The sequence below is a fragment of the Spermophilus citellus genome (genome assembly GCF_964194105.1).
Source record: "Spermophilus citellus genome assembly, chromosome: 2".
Taxonomy (NCBI): domain Eukaryota; kingdom Metazoa; phylum Chordata; class Mammalia; order Rodentia; family Sciuridae; genus Spermophilus; species Spermophilus citellus.
The window spans coordinates 169,128,945-169,151,654 of record NC_138183.1 but is presented as its reverse complement, the minus strand read 5'-3'; the positions used below and the strand labels follow the sequence as shown (position 1 = coordinate 169,151,654).

The following is a 22,710-nucleotide window of genomic DNA, read 5'->3' as shown; positions in this document are numbered from 1 at the left end:
CATCTCCATAATCCTCCAAAGTGTTAATTTCTGTAACTATTTCTTGACCCCATACACCTCTCCAGGTCCACCACTGTAACCCAACTCCAGGCTGTCCTCATTTCTAGCCTGTACTCCAGCATTGTCTCCTATATGCATTCTGGCCCTTTCCCAATCTGTTCTTCATGACATCATTATTTACTCACTAAGACAGATTGTTAAGTGCTTCTATGTATCCATCACAAAGCAAATGATTAAACAGATAAATGAGGATAATTATGTATAGTGATAATTATAAGTAATAATATTAATAAAAGAGACAAAGGGAGGGGTGGTTTTAGGTTGAACTGAAACCTCCAGGAAGAGAGGAGGCAGCTGAGAGAGGAGCTTTCTGGGCCAGTATGAAAGGCTCCCAGGCTCTAAACCCAGCAGGAGGTTGAGTACTTGAGCCCTCTGTTCCTGGAAGGTGGTGGACAAAGTGAGATGAGATTTAAGATGAGGTAGAAACAGGATATAGAGGTTATAATAGGCAGAACCTTGCAAGCCACGGGGAGGACGAGGAGGACGTTGGAGTTTATTCTCAGTACCCTAGGAAGTCTAGCCTAATAGCGAAGGAATGACCTGATTTGTGTATTTTAAAACATACAAAAGTTTTATTGCTGCGTGTATCTTTTCAAAACACAAATCTGATCACATGTGCTCTCCCACTTTTATCCCTGCTTAAAAGCCTTCAGTGTGTTACACTTGCTGTTAGGACATATGTGTTATTAATCCTAACACCTTCACATAGCCAAGTACAAGACCTAGCTGCACCCTTCATCTCTAGCATCAGGTGTTGCCACACTAACTCCCACCCTCTATCAGCCTAACTGGACATTTATCAGGCCTTTGTGGGCCCTGAGCTCCTCTCTCCACACTGCACACACCTTTCCTGGCCCTTCCCTCCCTGGTTGACTGCTTAGCTCCTACTCAACCGTCTCTACACTAGCAGACTCCCTGGGCCATCCCCGCCTTACTGGGTCCAGTCCTCCATGGCAGATCTCTGACAATATTCAGCTTTCCACAAAGTCTATCAAAACCACACTTACACATTTGTTTATATAGTTTTTGTTCTGTGGCTAGTGCCCTAAAGGAGATTGTAAGCTCTAAGGAACATGGGGACTACATCTACTTTGACTCATCGTTTGCCTGCAGGCAACTGAGGACTAAGTGTTTGGCAAGTAATACATATTCGAATAATAATTTTGAACAAGCAATTTGTAACTTCCAAAAACTCAGGTCCGGGTGAAATTTTATACTTCAATATACATTTTGATTATTTAAAAATCTATAAACTCTGATTTTAAAAGTTACTTTCATAGGTGTAAAAATCAAAATGATTCTACAGTGTTTAATAGAAAATAGAGTGGTGTCTATTAAATTTAAGGAGAGTGGCATTGAATGAGCAGTGTTCATTTCTGTATCATTTAAAGATACAGAAATGAGTATAAAATGTTTGGGTTTTTTGTTTGGGGAGGGGGAGTTTGAAGAAGGGGTGGAGGTCCTGGGTATTCAATCCAGAGCCTCATGCATAGTAAGCACAAACTCTACCTTTAAGCTATACTTCCATTCCCTAAGAGTTGTATTTTTTAAACTTAGCAACTAAGAAAAATCTGTTAAGATGATATATCAACATTACCTGTTGTAGTAAATTTACCCCTCTACTGAAGAATGTTGATAATGGGGGAGGCTGTGCATGTGTTAAGTAGGGAGAAATGAACAGTCTGTGTATCTACCTTTCTATTTTCTGTGAACCTAAAATTACTAAAAAGTATGACATGAATATCTTAGAATTATCACACCAGAGAGTGAAACATATTCTTTACACAGTTAAAATAATTATTATCCTGAAAAAAATCAACTTTGGAAAAAAAATATCCACTGAAAAGAGCCGTTATGTAGATTTAAGTTCAAATCTATACTCTATACTCTTAAAGCTATTGGATGACAAAAATTCATATTTATTGTCCAGTACTAATAAAATTATATACCAATTTTAAATAAAAATAATTTGGAAGTAACAAAAATCAGAAAATCAGATTTAAAAACAGACTTAAAAATCAAAAAATCAGATTTAAAAACAAAGGATAAAAAAGAAAACATACTTACAAATACAAATCAGAGATATTAAAATATCAGAAAAAAAGAACAGCTCAGTAGTTGAGTAAAACTAGGAAAGCTGTTTTAAAAAATGATTCATAAAACAAAAGGTGAGTACTGATTTACCTGTTTTACAAACTAAGGATATAGAGATTCACTGGTGAAGTAAATGTCCAATTATTATTACAAATATCAAAAAGTAAGATTTGAATATGGACCTTCTGGCTTCAAATCCTTGATCTTCCTAGAGCTTACAACAGAATGATGAATTTCTTGCATTTATTCATTTTTTGTTGGAAATGAAAGTTTGTACAAACTATTTGAGTCTTTGCTGTGGACCAACATTGCTATGATGTCTTAATATTTCCATCTCATCTTAAAAAAAGATCTTATAAATATATAGATCTTTTCAAAGATTATAAACTTATTTTTCAGGTAAACTATTATTTAATTTCATTGTGATTTTCAACAATTTCTGCTTAGTCAAAGAACCCCTCTACCTAAAAATAATACCTGTATATATTTTTTATGGATTACCAGGAAGGTTATAAGACCTAATTGTCACCTTGAATAAAATCAATAACTCCACAGTCAGTGTTCCTATTCTGTCATCTTTGTCACACATGAATTTGTAAAAAACATATTTTCCACTCACATAAATGAGATTACTGACAACTGGAAGATGCACTTTTTTTACTTCTAAGATTTGAAAGAAGCTTTTTTTCCCCCTTCTTCTTCTAAGAAAAGATTTGAGAAAAGCTACAATGATAACTTTTCTTTTTTTCATTTCTGGGGAAGATATTAGGCCATCCGAAAAACAAATCATGTAAAACTTCCTATGCTCTCTTTAATATGGTGTCATAGATTTGATTTGTAAGAGATGCATAATTGATATCAATACAGGAAGAGAATGTGGTTTTAATGAAATGAAAAAATTAGGTAAAATTCATTTTTATATTCTTTGATTCCAATTTTTACCTCAAATTCACCTTAGACTTCTAAGGTGAATTCCTGGGCAGAATCTCCTACCTTATCAAGAACTGAGGTCAAGGACTAGGAATATAGCTCAGTTGGTAGAGCACTTGCCTAGCACGCATAAGGCCCTGGGTTAGATCCCCAGCACCCAAAAAACAAACAAAAAACCTGAGGTCAACAACAGAAGCTAGTCCACCAGATCTTCTTTCAGAATATTCTCAAACTTCATAATTTTAATCTCTGAGCTAGTAGTAGTTTAGATGACAACGTAAGGGGAAGAAAAAAATTGCAATAACCAGAGAATGTGTTTTCATCAAGTGGCAAAAATGGGAGCTAAGATAAAACATTTCTAATCTAATAATTATATTTTAGAGATTTTAACATTGTCTTTTATACCAAAAAAATCAAATTATAGTCATTACTCAGGCTAAATGAAGTTAACAAATATATCTGATAAATATATTTATAACAAAGACGTTAACTTTTTATTTAGACACATGTTAAGATATTTTAATCTAAAAAGGATTAGGTAGCTCTTCAATATTCCTACCAAGTATTTTCTTTTAGATAAAACAAAAAGAAGTCAGCTTATATTTCAGTCATACTCTTTGAAATTCTCATCATACTGTTATTTTTGTAGGATAAATCTTGAAGTCTTGCTGTTCATTCTGTAAAATCTTTAATAAATTTGGATGATAACGTCTTAATGGTCAACACAGGTTCATGGTACATAGTTGCCCATATGTCAATCCTAACAAGTAGTAATACTTCAAAAATAATTGTTTGTGTAGTAAACTCACAAGACAAGGATCCCGACTTAACCTTTTCACAAAAATGGGATATAAAATACGTAAAACATGTGTTCTTTGGTGATTATTGTTCTACAGGATTTTAAAGAGTTAAAAATGTTCAAATTAATTTATTTTTATAGTGTAAAGTCTCCATAAACTATACTCTTAAAATTCTCACTACAAACAAAAAAAGAAAAAGAAAACCAGTGTGGAACTTTTGCATTAAAATTTTTCATAACTTTGTAACCCATGTAATCCTTTGTGGGTCCTATTTTAGGGAATTAAGATACTATGGGGAAAATGAAGTACATGAAGATATCCATGGCAACATTTTAATTAACCAAGCAAAAATTGAAAGCTACCCAAATGTTCTATAATAGGACAATGGTTATATAATATATGTTACATAGACATATTATAGAATATTATTCTAAAAATTGGAAAATATTTATGTGTGACCATAATGTTAGAGAATGAAATATGACATTAAATCAGTGATAGTACGATCGTAAATACAAACATAAAAATAAAGAAATGGATACGTACAAAAAAAGGAAAACAATTATGCTAGGGTAATAAAACAGGCTGTGTATGCTTCCAATTTTAAATATTTATATCTTTTAATGGTTTTAACTGCATTCATTGCAAGTGATTTCACAGAGTACAAATTTCATGAGTGGATAAAATATCTGAGGAAAGACATGAAATGAAAGTTTCAACTTTGGTTATATGATTTTTAATACTCTTAACTGTAATTTCAGTTTAAGAATCACTAAAGATGCACTATGTTAAACTCCATATTTTGATTCTCTCCTACATGGTAGAAAGGTGTGAATAAACAACTATTTCATTCTGTATTTTTTTAATATTATATGTACTAAAAAAGGAAATAATAAATGAATTCTGGTACTTCTGGTGTCATTTGGTGCACATATAATTCTTTATCTTCCAATGAGTTACTTAAGAAACATTTTGTATTTTTCATGGGAAGGTTAATTTTGTGGTGGTTAATCGGAACATTAAACATTCAATATTTAGAAGTCCAGAATTTGGGGGTCAGGGTACTGGAAATTGAACCCAGGGGCTCTTAATCACTAAACCCCACCCCATCACTTTTTGTATTTTATTTAGAGATAGTGAGGCTCTAAGCAGCTCAGCAAGAGCCTAAATTGCTGAGGCTGGCTTTGAACTCCTTGCCTAAGCCTCCCAAATTGCTGGGATTACATGAGTGCGACACCACACCAGAATTTTTACTGAAGTCTATATTTGTGTCAAAATCTGTAGTTTCTTTACCTGTGTTCAGCTCCCTCAGAATATATATTTAATTGTATTTAAAATAACTGGTTAAGGAAAATTGAAACAGAACATGAAATCAGATATATCACTGGAAAGGAAAAATACACATTTGCTCATCAATGATTTCTAAGCCATTTTTGCAGTTTGAAAATAACTGATTTTTTTTCTTTTTTTTTTTTTAGTTAAAAATATTCTCAGAGACCAAGTAAGATAAGCTAGGTTTTGGAACTGGAAATAATGGGGCCAACAACACATAAAAGACAATATTAGCAGCTTTAAGCTTTAAAAAGTTGTTTTCTCTTACATTGCTGGTGGGACTGCAAATTGGTGCAATCACTCTGGAAAGCAATATGGAAATTCATTAGAAAACTTAGAATGGAACCACTGTTTGGTTCAATTAACCCACTCCTCAGTTTATACCTAAAGGACTTAGAATCAGTATACTACAGAGACTCAGCAACATGGATGTTTATAGCACCACAACTCAAAATAGCCAAACTGTGGAACCAGCCTAGGTGCCCTTCAACAGATGAACAGATAAAGAAAATGTGGTATATATACAAAGTGGAATATTCCTTAGCCATAAATAATGAAATTATGGCATTTGCTGGTAAATGGATGTACTAGAGACTATCATGTTAAGTGATATGAGCCAATCCCAGAAAACCAAAGACCAAATGTTCTTTCTGATATGTAGATACTGTCTAAGGCCATGGTACCCCGAACTCCAACTATCTTGTCTGATATTGCAGATGCTAACACACAATGAGCAAGGGAGGGAGGAAAGAATAGAAGTTCATTGAATTAGACAAAGAGGAACCTGGGAAAGGAGGGGGGATGTGATTAGGAAATATAGTAGAATGAATTGGACATAACTTTCCTATGTTCATATATGAATACATGACCTGAGTAACTCCACATAATGTACAACCACAAGAATGGAAAGTTATACTCATATGTCAAAATATACTCTACTGTCATGAACAAAAAAATCAAGTTTTTCCATATTTTTATTGGTGCATTATAGTTGTACATAATGGTGATATTTGTTATATATTCATAAATACACACAATATGGCAATACAGTTTAGCCAATATGATTCCCCAGTATTTCTCATTTTCCCTCCCCTGGTCCCTTTCCTCTAGTCAACTGATGCTCCTTCAGTTTTCATGAGATTCCCCCACCACACCCTTTTCTTTTTCCTCTCTAGCTTCAATATGACAGAAAACATGCCTGACTTTTGAGATTGGCCAATTTCACTTAACATAATGTTCTTGAGTTCCATATATTTTCTAGCAAATAACAATTTTATTCTTTATATGGTTGAACAAAACTCCATTCTGTATATATGCATTTTATTTACCATTCATCCATTAATGGACACCTAGTCTGGTTTCATAATTTGGCCATTATGAATTGGACTGCTATAAATATTGATGTGGCTGCATGCCTTATATATGTTGATTTTAGATCTTTTGGAAATCTACTGAGGAGTGGCATAGCTGGGTCATATGGTTGTTCCATGCCTAGTTTTTTGAGGAACTTCAATACTGATTTCTATTGTAGTTGCTAATTAACAATCCCACAAACAGTGTCAAACTGTTCTTTTTTATTCACGTACTATCCAGCATTTATTATTTGTATTCTTCATGGCTGCTATTCTGACTGGAGTGAGATCAGTCAGTGTAGATTTGATTACCATTTCCCTAATTGCTAATGATGTTGAAGATTTTTTTCATATATTTGTTGGCTACAACTCTTCTTTTGAGAAGTATTTTTTAGTTTATTTGCCCATTTGTTAATTGGGTTATTTGGTTTTATGGTGTTAAGTTTGAGTTCTTTATATTTTGGATATAATATAATATAATCCTCTATCAGAAGAATGGCTAGCAAAGATTTCTCTCTCATTATGTAGGTTCTTTCTTCACAATCTCAATTATTTCCTTTGCTATACAGAAGCTTTTTAATTTTATGCCATCGCATGTATTATTTCCTGAGCTTTAGGAGTCCTATTAAGAAAGTTACTGCCTGTGCATATATGCTGGAGTGTTGACTCTATCTATTCTTCTAGGAGTTGCATAGTTTCTATTTTGAAAATCTTTGATTCATTTCTAGTTGATTTTTTGTGCAGAGTGAGTGATAAGAATCTAGTCTCATTTTGTACATATAACAAGTTTTCTCATTTGTAAAAAGAAATTTTCAAATTTCAGTCACTGAACTATGTTCATTCAATTCAGTGGGAAGATGGGGCTAAGAAATAGGATTTGATCATTTTATTAGTCTTTGTTATATATAAATCAAAGATCCATAGGTATATTAGGCAGGGTTTAATTGTGAAGAACTGATTTATTTTAACTAGCTTTTAGCATGAGTGTTTTATGACAGGCATAATTGACTTACAAAATTACTGAGAGTGTGAAGTCAACAGAATTCATGGTAGTCTTTCAAGAATAACCCTCAAAGCCAAGCAATAGAACTAAGCCCTTAGAGGTGAGACTGAAGTCTTCTAAAATCAAGAAACCACCAGCTCCAGAAGCATATGCCACTATCTTGGTTAGGAGGCCACCATGATCAAGATGGCGCCACGCTGAGAAAAACCATCCTCATCCCAAGGGATTTTATTCTTGCCACTTCCAGCATCCCACTATGTCTACTATGATTTACACCAGCAAAATGGCTGCCCTGTGAGCTGCCTCTTGACTCTCATAAGGTCAATAGGTAAGCAATGAGATATGTATTAATGCTACTGCAAGGAAGCCCAAATGCCTCCATTACTGGGCTTCCCCGTGCCCCTGCAAAAAAAAAAAAAAAAAAAAAAAAAAAAAAAAGGCAAAGGTTCACCTTCATCTCACTTCTAACTTTCAAATTTCATGCACCTGCATCTGACTGACTGAATCTAAACACACCCAGACTCTAATTGCAAGGTAGCCATATAAATATGAATTTTAGTATTCCATCTTCATCAGTATAATACACACACTAGAATTAGGGTGAAATGGATGTTGAACAGTTGAACTGTACTATACATTATCCATTCAGTCACTTAATACCCATATGCACTATTTTCCCTATTCATCAGCTCCCCAAAAGTATCAACTTGTATCAATGATATTGCATAAAAACATAATGCAATTATATCTTTCACAGATTAAAATGCAATCTGCCCTCTCCCATAATGGGAAGCCCAAAGAAAGTTCCATCTGTCAATCTGTCCAATCTCTGGGTGAAAGTTTGTTCCTCCTCTAATAAACTAGAAAGTCGCTTAGCAATAACACGCTTTGTGTAAAACATGAGAATAAGGTCTTTTCATACTTATAAATATATATGAAATAATACAAGAAAAACATGACCAACAGATAACAGTCTTCATTTCATAAAGCTTCAGATGAAATTTATAACTTCTTTGTCCTCTCCCCATTTCTCTTTCACTTTGCCTTAGGACAGCACCTAGATTGGTTGGGTCCTTTGAAATATTGTGATAAAATGACATTCTTCACAGAACTAGAAAAAAAAAATCCTAAAATTCATAAAAAAGAATAAAATACTGAGACTATCCAAAGCAATTCTAAGCAGAAAGAGCAATGCTGGAGGTATCCAAGTACCTGATTTTCAATTAAATTGCAACATTATAATAATAAAAAATAGTATAGTAGTGGCATAAAAATACATACAGAGACCAGAATAGAAAATAGACAAAACCACACAAGTATGGTCATCTGAACTTTGACAAAGATGCTAGAAATGTACATTGAAGTTAGTCTCTTTAAAAAAAAAGATGGAGCTGGAAAAACTTGTTGCCCTATGTAGACTAACACAGTTAGATCCCCATCTCTCAACATGAATAAAGTCAGATCAAGATGTATCTAAGACCAGGTACAAGACAAGAAACATCTCAACTTATAGAAGAAAATACAGGGTCAATAATCCAACACATAAGTGCCTGAAACTTAATTCCTCAATAGAACTCCTAAAGTTCAGGCAATAGAAGCAAGAATTAATAAGGGATGGCAGCAAATTAAAAAGCTTCTGCACAGCAAATGAAATAATTAAAAACATGAAGAGAGAACCTACAGAATGGGAAAAAATCTGTGCCAACTACTCTTCTGATAAGAAGATTAATATCTAGAAACATATATAAAGAACTCAAAAAACTTAACACTAAAAAAAAAAACCAAGTAACCCAATCAATAAATGGACAAATGAACTGAATAGGCACTTCTCAAAAGAAGAAATACAAAGGAACAAGTATATGAAAAAATGTTCATCATCATTAGTAATCAGGGAAATGCAAATCAAAACTACACTGAGATTTTATCTCACTCATATCAGAATTACAAGCTTCAAGAATACAAGTACTAATTGCTGGCAAGCATGTCATGAGGATCACTGCTACTCATTTATCAAAAAGAATTAAAGACCAGCATAGTACAGTGGTACATTCACACCCATGTTTGTAGCAGCACACTTCACAAAAGAAAAACTATGGAACCAGCCTAGGTGTCCATCAGTCAATAAATGGATAAGAAGATACACACACACAAACACACACACACACACACACACACACACACACACACACAATGGAGTTTTATTCAGCCACAAAGAAGAATGTAACTATGTCATTTGCAGGAACATATATGAAAATTTAGAGCATCACATTAAGTAAAATAAGATAGAATCAAAGTCAAGGATGAGTATGTTTTCTTTCAAAATGTGAAGGTTGGAGAGAATAAAAGGAAAAAAAGTGAAGGTTGGGAAATCTCATACAATTAGAAGAGAGACCAATTAAGTAGAGACAGGAGACCAGAGGAAGGGAGTAGGAAAGGGCAAAGGGAGGGACTAGGGAATGAAAGTGACCAAATTATGTGCATATATCAGTATGTCACAATGAATCCATTATGTGTAATCATTATACACCAATAAAATTTTAAAAAGTCATAGCAATCCTCATGTTCATTCTTTTAAAATTTATTTTATGTATTTCTACTATGCATTATAATTATACAAAATAAAATATGTTTAAATTCTCATGCATGCACATAATATAACAATAAATTTGGTCAATTTCATTCAAGGTGCCCCCTTTAGTCCTCTCTTCCCTGTGTTCATTCTTGAGATCAAAGCCCATAGTGACTTCCTATGGTCACAAATGGAAGTGGCAATCCTACACATACTTCAGAGCATCTTCCAATTCAAATTCCTCACTATTCACATTGTATACCAGAAACCATAGCTGAAAACAAATCTGGAAAATGTTTGGCTTTTTAGATATCACAGTAGACAAGGCCCTTGAAGGCAGATGAAATGGGTACAGTGCAGGGTGTTAGGAGGATTAATCTTCCATGAATTGAGGCAGGGATAAATTCTAGTGTTTGAGCAGAGTTAAGCCTTAGCTTCACAGGGAAACAAAGGTATAAGACCATCCACCATGAACTCAAAACAGGGAAAGATGATCTCAATGCACAATCCACGCTTCAATAAAAAGCTGTTTCATTCTGTCATTCTTCCATAGCCCAATAATACTATTTATCTACACTTGATTTACTCCAAGATATTGTGGGTATTCTTTCATCTTCTCTGCACTGAACTAATACAGCTTGTGAGATTCACCTTTATGTAAAGCCCAAAAGGAAATATTGTTCATACCTATTTTCTCACCTAATTCATGCAAGGTTTCCTGGTTTTGAAACACAGTAAATTGTTCTGATAGCCTGTGAAAGTAAAAGCACTTTTGCAATTTCTTTGAATGAGTCTTCAATAATATCACAGTGCATTTGTATCTCTTTCACACCACTGGGCCAGGGCTGTGAGGTCTCATCCTTTGTTGCTTTGCCGAATGCAGCTTTGGTAGTGGTGATTCAAACATACAAATCAGGCCAGGGATGCAATTTTGGTCTCATTAGTAAGTCCTGATAATTGGATCATACAGGGATGATTTCTTTCCTGGGGTGGCTGCAGGCAACATCCAGAAAAAAAAAAAAAAATTCTAAATATTCAAGCAATCATAATCTCAAGGCAAACTTCAAAATTAATTTGTCATTTGATAATTTCTTGACAGGTTGGTTACTGGAAAGACATGGAACAAGAAGATGCAGCAGAAACAGTCAAAACTAGGGGGAATGAGTCATTTATCATCCTGACAGGATTAGAAGGAAATACCTTATATCACTTCACAGTGCGGGCTTACAATGGAGCTGGATACGGGCCACCTAGCAGTGAAGTGAGTGCAACCACCAAGAAATCCCGTAAGTGACCTGGGCTTTTGTTTGTTTCAGACAAAAAGGAAACACATTTTCATGTTTCTGAAAGCCATGTGAGGTACATAATAAGCAGAGTCAAAGGCGGGTGGGGAGGGGTGATTCATAGTCTTGCTTCAGTGCTTAGATCTGAATTCCAAAACTAGCTCAGAAATTTTTGCATTCACAGTAGATAAAGGTTATCTTCCTGTGAAACAAGGCTAAGCGATTCTGACACCAAAGGCAGATAAAAGGATTCAAGTTCAAAAGCTCAGTAGAGGAGCTATTAAAATGACACTCCTAGAGCAAAACCCTCCTTATCTGACTCCAGCTGGAAGGAAGCCTAGGGGGGCTGGCCAACTACTAAACACCTGAAAAGACTCAAATACTTGAGAGGATTTACATGAAGACACATATTTAAGAATCCTTGTCAGTTCAGTTTCACTTATTTTGCAGCCCCCAGTCAAGCACCTAGCAACCTCCGGTGGGAACAGCAAGGCTCTCAGGTGTCTCTGGGCTGGGAGCCTGTCAGACCTTTAGCCAATGAATCAGAAGTCATGGGTTACAAGGTGAGTGTTTCTTCATTCCTGGCATACACATGCATCCCAAAAATCGTTCTCGTGAAGACAGACCATTAACGAGGCATACAAAGGCCCACTAATAAGCCTTTTGTATTCTCTAAGTCATTTTCTGTCTAGATCTTAGAATGAGGCACCTGCCTACAGGTGGAGGAGGCCAAGGCAGTCACACTCAGTACCCACACTGCACAAGGCACAGGAAGGGAAGGAGTAGGAAATGCAACAACAGTCTGAATTCAGTGTGAGAATCATTCAGTATGAATAGCTCCATGACACATGGTGCCAGGCAGAGGATCCTGGCACATCTTCCCACACACAAACTTCTGGCAGATGGCAAAGACTGGATATCTTAGACTGAATAGAAAGACTTACTATTAACAAAGAAACACAAGAAAGAAATGGTAGGGCCAGCATGCTAGATAGGAAAGAGTCCATGCGGCAAGCTCCAAGACACTTCTCACACTTATCTTGCCAAATGCCAACCAGAGATCTGAAATAGGAAGACATCTACTCAGCTTGTTTTTTAAAAAACAACCTTGATTTTTAAATACATGAGGTCTGTACATTGAATTTGCTTAATTTCAAAATCTTGTTCCAGAAAAATCAGCTTCAACTTTTTATCTTAAACTCCATACAAAATTATTAGTTGAATATTATTTGTAGATTTGAAAATACTTTAATAACAATGCGTAGACTGAAAAGCATTATTATTATTGGTGTGTTTTCTGCTGTCAGAGATGGTCACACAATGTGTTTTATGTATGAAGTGCCAAAACTCTGATACTTAAAAACTGAAGTTATAAATGGGAAATACATTGTTTTGATAAGGAGTTCTCCTTAATATTTTAAGACACAACCTGCAGCATTTCTTACCATAATTAGTATATATGATAAAACTCTCTCACACTCAAACTCACACACATACTCAAATCTGTCTCTAATCCTCAGGAATATTGAGTTTGAGCTTTTGGTAATGGGTGGGTGTTTTAGTTAGCTTTTGTGTTGCTGTGACCAAACGATCTGAGGAGAACAGTAAAGGAGAAAAATGTCTATTTTGGTTCACAATTTCAGAGGTTTAGTCCACACTTGGTCTCTAGATATAAGAACATCATAGCAGAAGTGTTGGGTGGAGGAAAGCAGTTAGAACGTGGGAACCAGGCAACAAGGAAGCAGAGAGAGCTCTATTCATCAGGCACAAATACAAACCCCAAAGGCACACCTCAAGTGATATACCTCCTCCTGCTACACGCTACCTGCCTACAGTTACCACCTAGTTAATCCGTGTCAATGGATTAATAATTACACCTCACATAATCTAATCATTTCACCTCTGAACATTCTTTCATTGTCACACACATGAATTTTGGGGGCCACATCATATCTAAACCATAACAGTAAACAACCCCTTTTGGGGGTCTTTCCTGTAGCACTCTCTTATCTAAATCTTTCCAAAAGACCATGTCCTCATAATTTGCCCTCTAAAGCAAATATAACTTTCAATGATTAGGAGTAGTAGTGTTTTCAGAAATGTTGACACACCATTCAGAAACCAACTTACTATCATTAGGACACTGGCAAGCAATCCCCTGAACTAGAAAGCAAATTAAAATTCCAGAAACAGCGAGGTAAAAACATATATTGCTAATTGCAGGAATCATGATTTTAGGCATCTCATTAAAATAGAACCCATTCAGATAAACATAAAGCATTACTTAGTGCAGTATTTCTCACTGCTATATTCTTGAGACTGCTCAAGAGATTCTGGATTTGTTGGGTTTTAAGTAGTCTATATTAATAGCAATAATTTCAAAATATCACAGCTCCTATTAGTAAGTAAAAGAAAATTATGAAGAACCAGAAAATTGTTGGAAAAGAGATGTCCGTTTTACATAGACCTTAAGATATAATATTAACACAATTTATTCCCACTTAAGATAAGCTATTTGATAGGTTGAATAAACCTTGATAACTTATTTATCATATTCATGACTTTTTCTGGTCAATTAGCCAGTGCCACTTTATTTTATTTACATTTCCCAATCTGAGATCAACTGCAATATTTTATCAATGCATTATTTATAAATGACTAGGAAAGTGGAATAAAAACTTCAAATAAAAGTTTCACTAACTTGGTATCCCCCCCCCCCCCCCAATTATCTTGCATTAAGAAGATTGTATTTTGGTAATTTCATTCATTCAGGGTCTATATCTACAATCCTTGGTAATTTGGGCACATAATATAAATATGTTAGTGGCCTTACTTCAGAAATGCCAATAACAAAACTATGAACTAAAGTAAATTCTCTCAAAATTCTTAATGATCTTGGGATTGGAGGGTTTTTTTTAACACCATGAAAGAAGTTTATCAAGATTATAAAGTAAATAGCCAATTTATCTATTCCTTGCTTCATCATACAGATTTTAATGCCCAACTGAAAAAGAAAATAAATACTGAATGCCCCAGGGCTATGCTCTCACTTGTGTAAATATCCCTTTTCCTATAGAGAGAAACTTTTTTCCCCTTCAGAAAAGAAACAAGCAGTTGGAAAAAAACTGAGGACAAGGGCCTAAGGCTATGTAAACAATTTGTTTTTTAAAATTTTTGTTTTTCTGGTAAGCAGCTAGAAAATATGCTTTCCTAGACTTACAATCCCTTAACATATATACTCACTTTGCACCTCTCTTTTTCTACCTATTTATAATGCTAACAGAGTAATCAGGTCCAGGATTTTCTAATCATTATAGTATCCATCAACATAGTTCTTGGTTGCTTATGCAACTTATAAATGAAGGCCTAGTAGCCTCCTGAGATGTGTGCACACTTACACCAATGTATTTCACACACTACAGGATTTGGAAGCCCACTCCTATATTTCTCCATCTCCTTAGAGATCTTCTCAGTTATGGCACCTCCAATTTCCTGTATTTTACAGTGCTTCTTTCATCTTATATCAATTCCAAATATAGAAGTCAGTCTTTGCTGTGTTTCCACAAATTACAAAGACATATATAACAGCTTAATTTGGGTCATGGGTACATGAGTTTCATTATACCATGTACATTTGATTATGCTTGATTAAAAAAAAAAGTCTGGCACAGTGGTGTACTCCTGTAATCCCAGCCACTTGAGAGGCTGAGGCAGGAGAATCGTAAGTTCAAAGCCAGCCTCAGCAACAGCAAGGCACTAAAGCAACTCAGTGAGACCCTGGCTCTAAATAAAATACAAAATAGGGCTGGGGATGTGGCTCAGTGGTCGAGTACCCCCAAGTTCAATCCCTGGAACCAAAAAAAAAAAAAAAAAAGGAATTTATGCAGTTTTGATTTGCCCTGCTTCACTTTATCTTGTTGCCCCTGTGCTTTGAGTTCTTCATCCTCTATGAAGAGCAGTTGTCTTCATCAACTATTCCCAAGATGCACTTATAATCAGCAAAAGTTTTATTCTGTTATATTTTTGGTGCATTCTTCTCAGTATTGTTACCATTCAGCCATTTAGACATATAGAAGAGCCATTTACAGATCATGCCTTTAATAATTATAATCCCAATTAATTTTTTTCTAGGATTATCCATTTGAATAACCCAATGCTCTCAGTTTTTTGATAGAATTTGAGAATAGTCAACATTAGACAATTTTCTTTATGCAGAAAAGTAACTGTCACCATACCTGCCAATCTGTGAATGTCCAGAGTCTCAAAGGTCTCCCTTACCTCCTTTTTGTCAATAATTATTTTTGACATGTCTTAATTCTTTCATCTTATATTTCTTACCCTCATTTTTTCTATATTTAGGACAGGAATTTACAATGAGTCTCAGTGGTTATATGAGGGCAGGAATTTAAAATGAGCCAAGATTCCCTAAAAGCACCAAAATTTAACCATTAGTTTAACTTTTCAATTAATATACCTACTTATTGACACATAGCACTACATCTTCGTGGATGTATTGGTAAAAGCCACAATTGATTTTTAAACTCCTTTTATGACCATTAACTAATTTTATTTTTGCTGCCTCTACCTTTTGTTCTTAAATCTCAACTGATCCACAAGGTTTCCTTTAACTCTATTTTACAGCAACATTAGATATGCATTGCTGGCTTCATTTTTCTTTGTCATAAAAATTGTAATTTATTGAATCATAATAACAGTGTCCTCTAAAACAGCTACTCCTCTGCCAATCCTCACCAATTTACATACTTTCCCATCTCATAAATTTGATTTCTAATTGTCTCATGTATATAATCAAATTCTAATTCATTAGAGTGCTATAGTCAAAATTGGAAGCATAAATTCTGACATATTTGTCATTTTTAAACCTAAAAATACTGTTATAGACATCCTCCAGAAAGTGTTCTTGATTCCTCAAATCTAAGAATTCACTCTGCACTGCCCTGGCACCATACATATTTCCTATTGTAGTAGATACCACACTTCATTGAATTGCATCTGTCTCCAATATTAGACTGTTAAGTGCCATGAGGGCAGGAAGCATGGTCTTGTTTTCATGAATCTCCAGTATAACAGCCATGGGCTTGCCTACATGAGATGCCGGATACATGGTTGGTGATGCACTTATCACTTTGCATTTTCATTGAGACTATGTCATCCTTCACAAAAAACATTTCTGTAGCTATAACTATACTAGATGTTATACTTTCAAGGGAAGTCACCTCCTTCCACAGAGAAGTCACTTCCTTCTATAGACCTTGAAGTAAATTTCAACCCACAAAAGATAAAGGAAGTATATATTACTAAAACACAGAAGGATTGAGTAAAGACAGATTCAGGATAAGAAAAGATTGCTTTTCTAGAGTTTATTGTCTTGTATATATGTTAGTTCAAACTCAAAACACATTAACACATTTTTCATAAGAATATATATACATATATTGAACCAGGGGATTGAACCCAGGGATGCTTGACCACTAAGCCATATTCTCAGCTCTTTTTATTTTGAGACAGGGCCTTGCTAAGTTGGTGAGGCTGGCTTTGAACTTGGAATCTTCCTGCCTCAGCCTCTCAAACTGCTGGGATTACAGGCGTGCTTTACCACACCTGGCTGAGAATAGCTTTTTCTTATTAAGCTTACATGCACCAGGTCCTGTGCTAGGTATTTTTGCACCTTCTCATTTCATTCTTCTAACAAATCCATAAACTACATGGCACCATTTTCTACCAGCAAGTGAATGCAGATCAAGAAAAGTTAGTAATTTGTTGGAATTTATCCAGCCAGGAATGTTTAGGAGATTAGTTTTGTTTCACTTTATTTTGTAGGAAATTGTTTTGAATCCAGACTTGTATGACTACAAAGCCATTTCTATTTCCATTATGCAAAGCAATCATATTATAATTCCAATAACTATGAAAATGCATAAAGACAATGAAAATGAATAAAAATGCATTTAAACATTCTTAACTGCTGCTATTTGACTATTATACCTCCAAAAATTATACTGAACTATTATTAGAGGCAAAAGCACTTAGACTAGCACAATATAGTAAAATAGCTCTAAAGTCATCAAAATAATAACTTACTAACAAAGTTTTTACTCTAACTAGACAGATGATCTTATGAGCTACCTGAACCCACCTATGCCATTAGTTTTGTGATATGTAAACACAGGATAACACTGTGTCCTTCTCTGTAGTTGAATTTACCATGCATGCCTGTTTACGGCACCATGAGCAGATGTCAAAAAAAAAAAAACTTCAACTTTGCCACCCTCTATTATCCTGATATCAGTTCACCAAAAAGCAAATCACCATCAAAATAAAAATTAAAACAATTTTAACTTTTCAACCATCTCCTGAATTCTTAAGGATTTGTTAACATGCTTAAGTTCTCTCTTCACTCTTTTCAAACAGTTTAAAGACAAAGCTTCTAAATCTCCCTTGGGATATTATTCATTTCAATAACCAGATATAAAAGATTTTTTATGGTGTGTCTCCTCACTACCTACTTCTCCAGTCTCATTTCTCACTATCCATATTTATCTTCTCTCGGTTCCATACTCCAGTGCCATGGTTTCTTATCAGCTAGGTGTATTTTTAATCTTATCACTGTCTGTATTCTCCAACTGGTAAACTCTATTCATTTTTAAATACTTAGCTCCGGCATCACCTCTTCTGGAAAGGATTTCATAAATCCCAAGACAGAATTAAACTCTTTCTTGACTTCCATGGCTCCCTAAGTATATTTTCATTGCAGTGCATAACACATGTATTACATTTGCTTACACCTCTAAGCAGTAAGCGTCTTGTGCTTAGCTCAGAATGTAACATACAGATATAGACAGTAAGCATTTGTAATCCTCAACTGAATTTCAAATGTTGAGTCTCTGTTACTCCTCACAGGTTTTTTATAGGCAAGAGGGTCACAGCAACAGTCAAGTCATTGAAACGCAGAAACCTCAAGCAGTAGTACCACTCCCCGATGCTGGAGTCTATATTATTGAAGTCCGAGCATACAGCGAAGGAGGGGATGGAACAGCTAGTTCCCAAATCAGGGTACCATCGTATTCAGGTAAGTTTTAATCTAACAGGCTTAATATGGTGGCCACCTGCAATGCAAGATGATAAAACCTCATCAAAACCGAATGATGGATTGCACAGTTCAGATATTTTTTGGAGGGGTTTCTCTTCTTTGATTTCCAACTCCTCCTACAATCTGTATGAACCATGGTAATTTGCTCACAATTTCAGAATTTCTACAAATCTAGAAAGCAGTTGATACTTTTATTAGAATGTACTTATTTACAAGAATTCTTTTCAATCCTGGTCTCAAGTAGTACCTTGCTGGCCAAATTGGCTTTTGAAATATTGCTTTTAAAGTAATATTGCACTCATTTGATGTACCTACTTCTCTATTATCTTGATTGTTCTTGTTGTTAGATTATTTTAAAAGTATTCCCTTTAAACTTTAAAGTTTGATATTTGACTTCTAAACAAATTATATTACTGAACCCCATAGTTATTATAAGCAATATTAATTTTTTGTTTTCTGAGCCTTTACTATATAACAGGCACAAAAATATTTATACACACATTATTCAATCTTAGTAACAATCACATGAGATAGATTTTCTCTGTAAAACAGGAAAAATGCCACGTGAGTAACTCGCCCATGATCACATTATTGCTGAACCATAATTCAAATCTAGGTAGTTTATCTCCAAGGATACCTGAATATCTACCACCATAATCATTATTGTCCCAGTACGACAAAACTAACTAAAGGAAGGGAGATTTTATAAAATTAGAAGAAACCATTTTGTCAAAGTAGCCAAAAAAAAAAGACTTAATTAGATATGCAAATCTCTGAGAAAGTATTGGGCAATTTTTCATTAAAACCTTGTATTAAATGGTGTTCACTTAATGGTTAATTATGAGTATTATTTGTTGAGAAATCATTCCCACACAGAATGATCAACATAAAAGGAAGTTTCTGATATCTTCTAAGGCTCTGTGTGTATGGCACTATTTAATACATTGACCAACTTGAAATCAGATAAGAGGTATTGCTTATGTTATTTTTTGATGTCACAAAATGAATGGATGGCAAATAAAATGGAGAAATGAATGATACCAGACTCTGAGGAAAACATAATATTTAATAAACTCCAAATTTCTGCATTAAAAATACAAAATGAGATAAAGGACATTATTGGGACAATTGATAAAATTTGATTATCTGTATATTAGAAAAGATTACAGCAACATCAATTTGTAGAAATCACGCTTTTGTGATATGAGAAATTTTCTTATTCTTTAGAAACATACATTTAAGTACTTAGGGGAAAGGTTATATCATTTCTATATTTAAAATGAGAAAAATGTGTTTTTAGACAATTAAACATGAAGATAACATTAACAATAAAGGAATTTAGGTGAATTATTTGTTATATTTTAACTTTTCACCGAAAACTGTAATACAAGATGTAGGAAACTGACATTTTCAGGAATACAAGTTGAAATTTAAATATATTGTGGTCATACAAAAATTTAATACACTCTATGATTCCTTTATAAATGTGCACTTTCAACAGCAAGAATGGTAATAATGTCTGTGTGCTGATTAATTCACAATTGAACTGTTCAGGTGAGGGTGCCGAATTTTCAAGAGCACCTTGAAAGGCAAAAGATATTTTTCATGTTTAAAAAAAAATAACTCTTCTTTCAGAAGTGTCAAATTTTAACGACACAATGAGCATTTATTAAGACCTCAAAATGTTCTTGGAACCATGCTACATGTTTTCCATACATTACTTTATCCTTCCAATTAGGAATGATATTACTCTATGATTCTAGAAAGTTCCTTTTAATTCTAATGCAATCAGATTCAATAGCATCCTCTGAATAAGTTCAGTCCCAAGCTTGGAGTACTTATAAAAGACCTTAACTCTCACATTTATTTTAATTATTACTTCTATTCTATTGGGGGAAATGGCAACTTTAATGGTTTAGTTAATAACATCTTGGCAAGTGTAATCCATTTTCTGAGTTTCAATAATATGAAATATCTTAGCTTTATCTACTTTAGACTCATAAAACCCAAGCAATGATTGTTTTTTTTCTTATATTCCAAAAAAATCAAATGCCTAAGAAATTGAATGACTTGTCCAAGTGAAATAGTTTTTACAGCTCAGGCTAGAACTTAATCCAATGTTGCTGATGCTGTGTGTGGAGAGGGTTTTTTTTTTTTCTCCCCACCCCATTTGTATTGTTTGCCCTACTAAAATGATGACTTTGTGGATTTCACTTAGAATTTGAGGTATAGACTCTACTTACCATTCTGAAAGTGAGACGCTTTTATAAAAATGTCATGTAAGTTAGTTTAACAAGAAGACAGTCACTTTCAAATATATAGAAAAGAAATTTTTTTCATTTTCTGTTTATTTGCATATACATAGAACTCCAGTAAGGCTTTGTCATCTCCCTTTACAGTTCACATATGACTATGAATTTGATGATAAACTCCTATTGTACAAGTAGAACTATATCTAACATTCTCCAACATGTTGATTAATAAGTTTTATTATTGCATTAGTTATACAAATTTTCAAAGAAAGAGTTGCCAATTTTGCATGTCTTTTACCAATTTTTTTTTACCTCTTAAGTAGAGATAGGCATATGAAAAATAAATTTAGACTAACAAAAATCACCATTATAATTCCATTACATTCAATCCAGTCAGAGGAGAGAACTTGACAGAAGAGTCCAAAAACTAGGTGGAATATTTTATCCTTGTTCTTAAGGTTATAACCAACACTGTTTTAAGATAGACAAAACATTAAAACATCACAGATGTACTAATTCCTAGCTCAGGAACTTTAAGCAAGTTCTATCCTTTTTCTAAATACCAGTTCTCTCAAGTTCAACAGGAAGATAGATGCACAATAGTTTTTACTGAAGTTGGTTGTTGTGAGAATCAAATAATATAATATTTATAAAGGGCTTAATACAGTGCTTGTGATATAGTGAGTATTCATTACATGTTGATCATAATGATATTTTAGAAGTCTTCTGGCTTAAAATACCATTCCTGAAGGTAGCATTAAAAATCATTCTTAATCTGTGGCCATGTGGAGCTATTGGAACTACTTCAGACTAATCAACTCAGATCAGTTAATTTAATGCAATTAAGTGCATGTAACGTTTTGGTCTCAAGAAGAAATATCTCCTGAGTGTAAGAAAGAAAGATGAAAAAACAAACATTTACCAAGTTTGGCATGAGAATCTAGAATTTAAGCCCAATCAATTGAAATAATCAAAGACCCATAAATAAATGTCATTAAATTTTAAAAATTAACAGAAGTAATTAAATTATGAGTTCATGTTGCTTCACACTTTTGCTAATTATTTTTGCTCCACTTCCTGAAGTATGTTCTACAAAAATTACTTTTCATTCCCTATCAGGAACCTGGGATGTTTTCCATCAGCACATCATTAATGGAGATTACACTAAATCTCCTGGTTTGATGCGTTTGTTAGCATGACTTAGATTTTTCAATACAGTGTTGCATAAATGTTTCTGCTTTCCTTGCAACTTAGGAAATAAGACATGGTCTGAGGTTCCCAAAGTATGAAGAACACTCACTACCAGCAGCTCAGGATGCTGAGGCAGGAGGATCATGAGTTCAAAGCCAGCCTCAGCAAAAGCAAGGCATTAAATAACTCAGTAAGAGCCTGTCTAAATGAAATATAAAAAATGGGGTGTAGCTCAGTGGTTCAGTGCCCCCAAGTTCAATCCCCAGTACCCCTGCAAAAAAAATAAAAACACTCATTAAAGGGACAGATAATATACTCTTGTCCTAGATTCTAAGAACACTTGCCTTGTCCAAATAAGACTACAAAAATTGGCTTCATCTGATGCTTCTTTTTTCACAGGTGGGAAAATCACAAGCGCTCAGCCAACCCTGCACACTCTCTCCGCATCATCATCAGTAACGTTGCTCTTGGCATTGATGATTCTTTCAACTTCCTGGTGAAAGCTGCTGACTTAATTTGATTTTCTTTGCTTTAGCTTGAGAGCAGCAGTGAATAGAGTGTAGTTAATTGGAGACCCAGGACCCTGAGATAAGCTTTAAAACTTGGGACTACACATGGTGCACTTACAGGAGGTCGGGAGGAAAATATTACTTATCCATCAGATTTCTCTTTGGTTTTTGTAAATGGAAAGGACAGTTCTTGGTCCAATAAAAATATGCAGATTGTATGTAAT

General features: G+C 34.4%; 1 protein-coding gene across 3 annotated transcripts in view; it reads left to right on the top strand.

The window, feature by feature from the left end:
* CNTN5 (contactin 5) overlaps positions 1 to 22,477 on the top strand; it is a gene marked incomplete at both ends in the record, with an annotated part of 738,975 nt that extends 716,498 nt beyond the window's left edge. For all 3 annotated transcript variants that reach the window (XM_081281778.1, XM_081281777.1, XM_081281776.1), the window contains 4 exons: positions 11,240 to 11,426; positions 11,874 to 11,986; positions 18,345 to 18,513; positions 22,377 to 22,477. In XM_081281778.1, coding sequence (XP_081137904.1) covers positions 11,240 to 11,426; positions 11,874 to 11,986; positions 18,345 to 18,513; positions 22,377 to 22,477 — 570 coding nt within the window. The remainder of the gene's footprint in view (positions 1 to 11,239; positions 11,427 to 11,873; positions 11,987 to 18,344; positions 18,514 to 22,376) is intronic.
* Between the last annotated feature and the right edge of the window lie 233 nt (positions 22,478 to 22,710).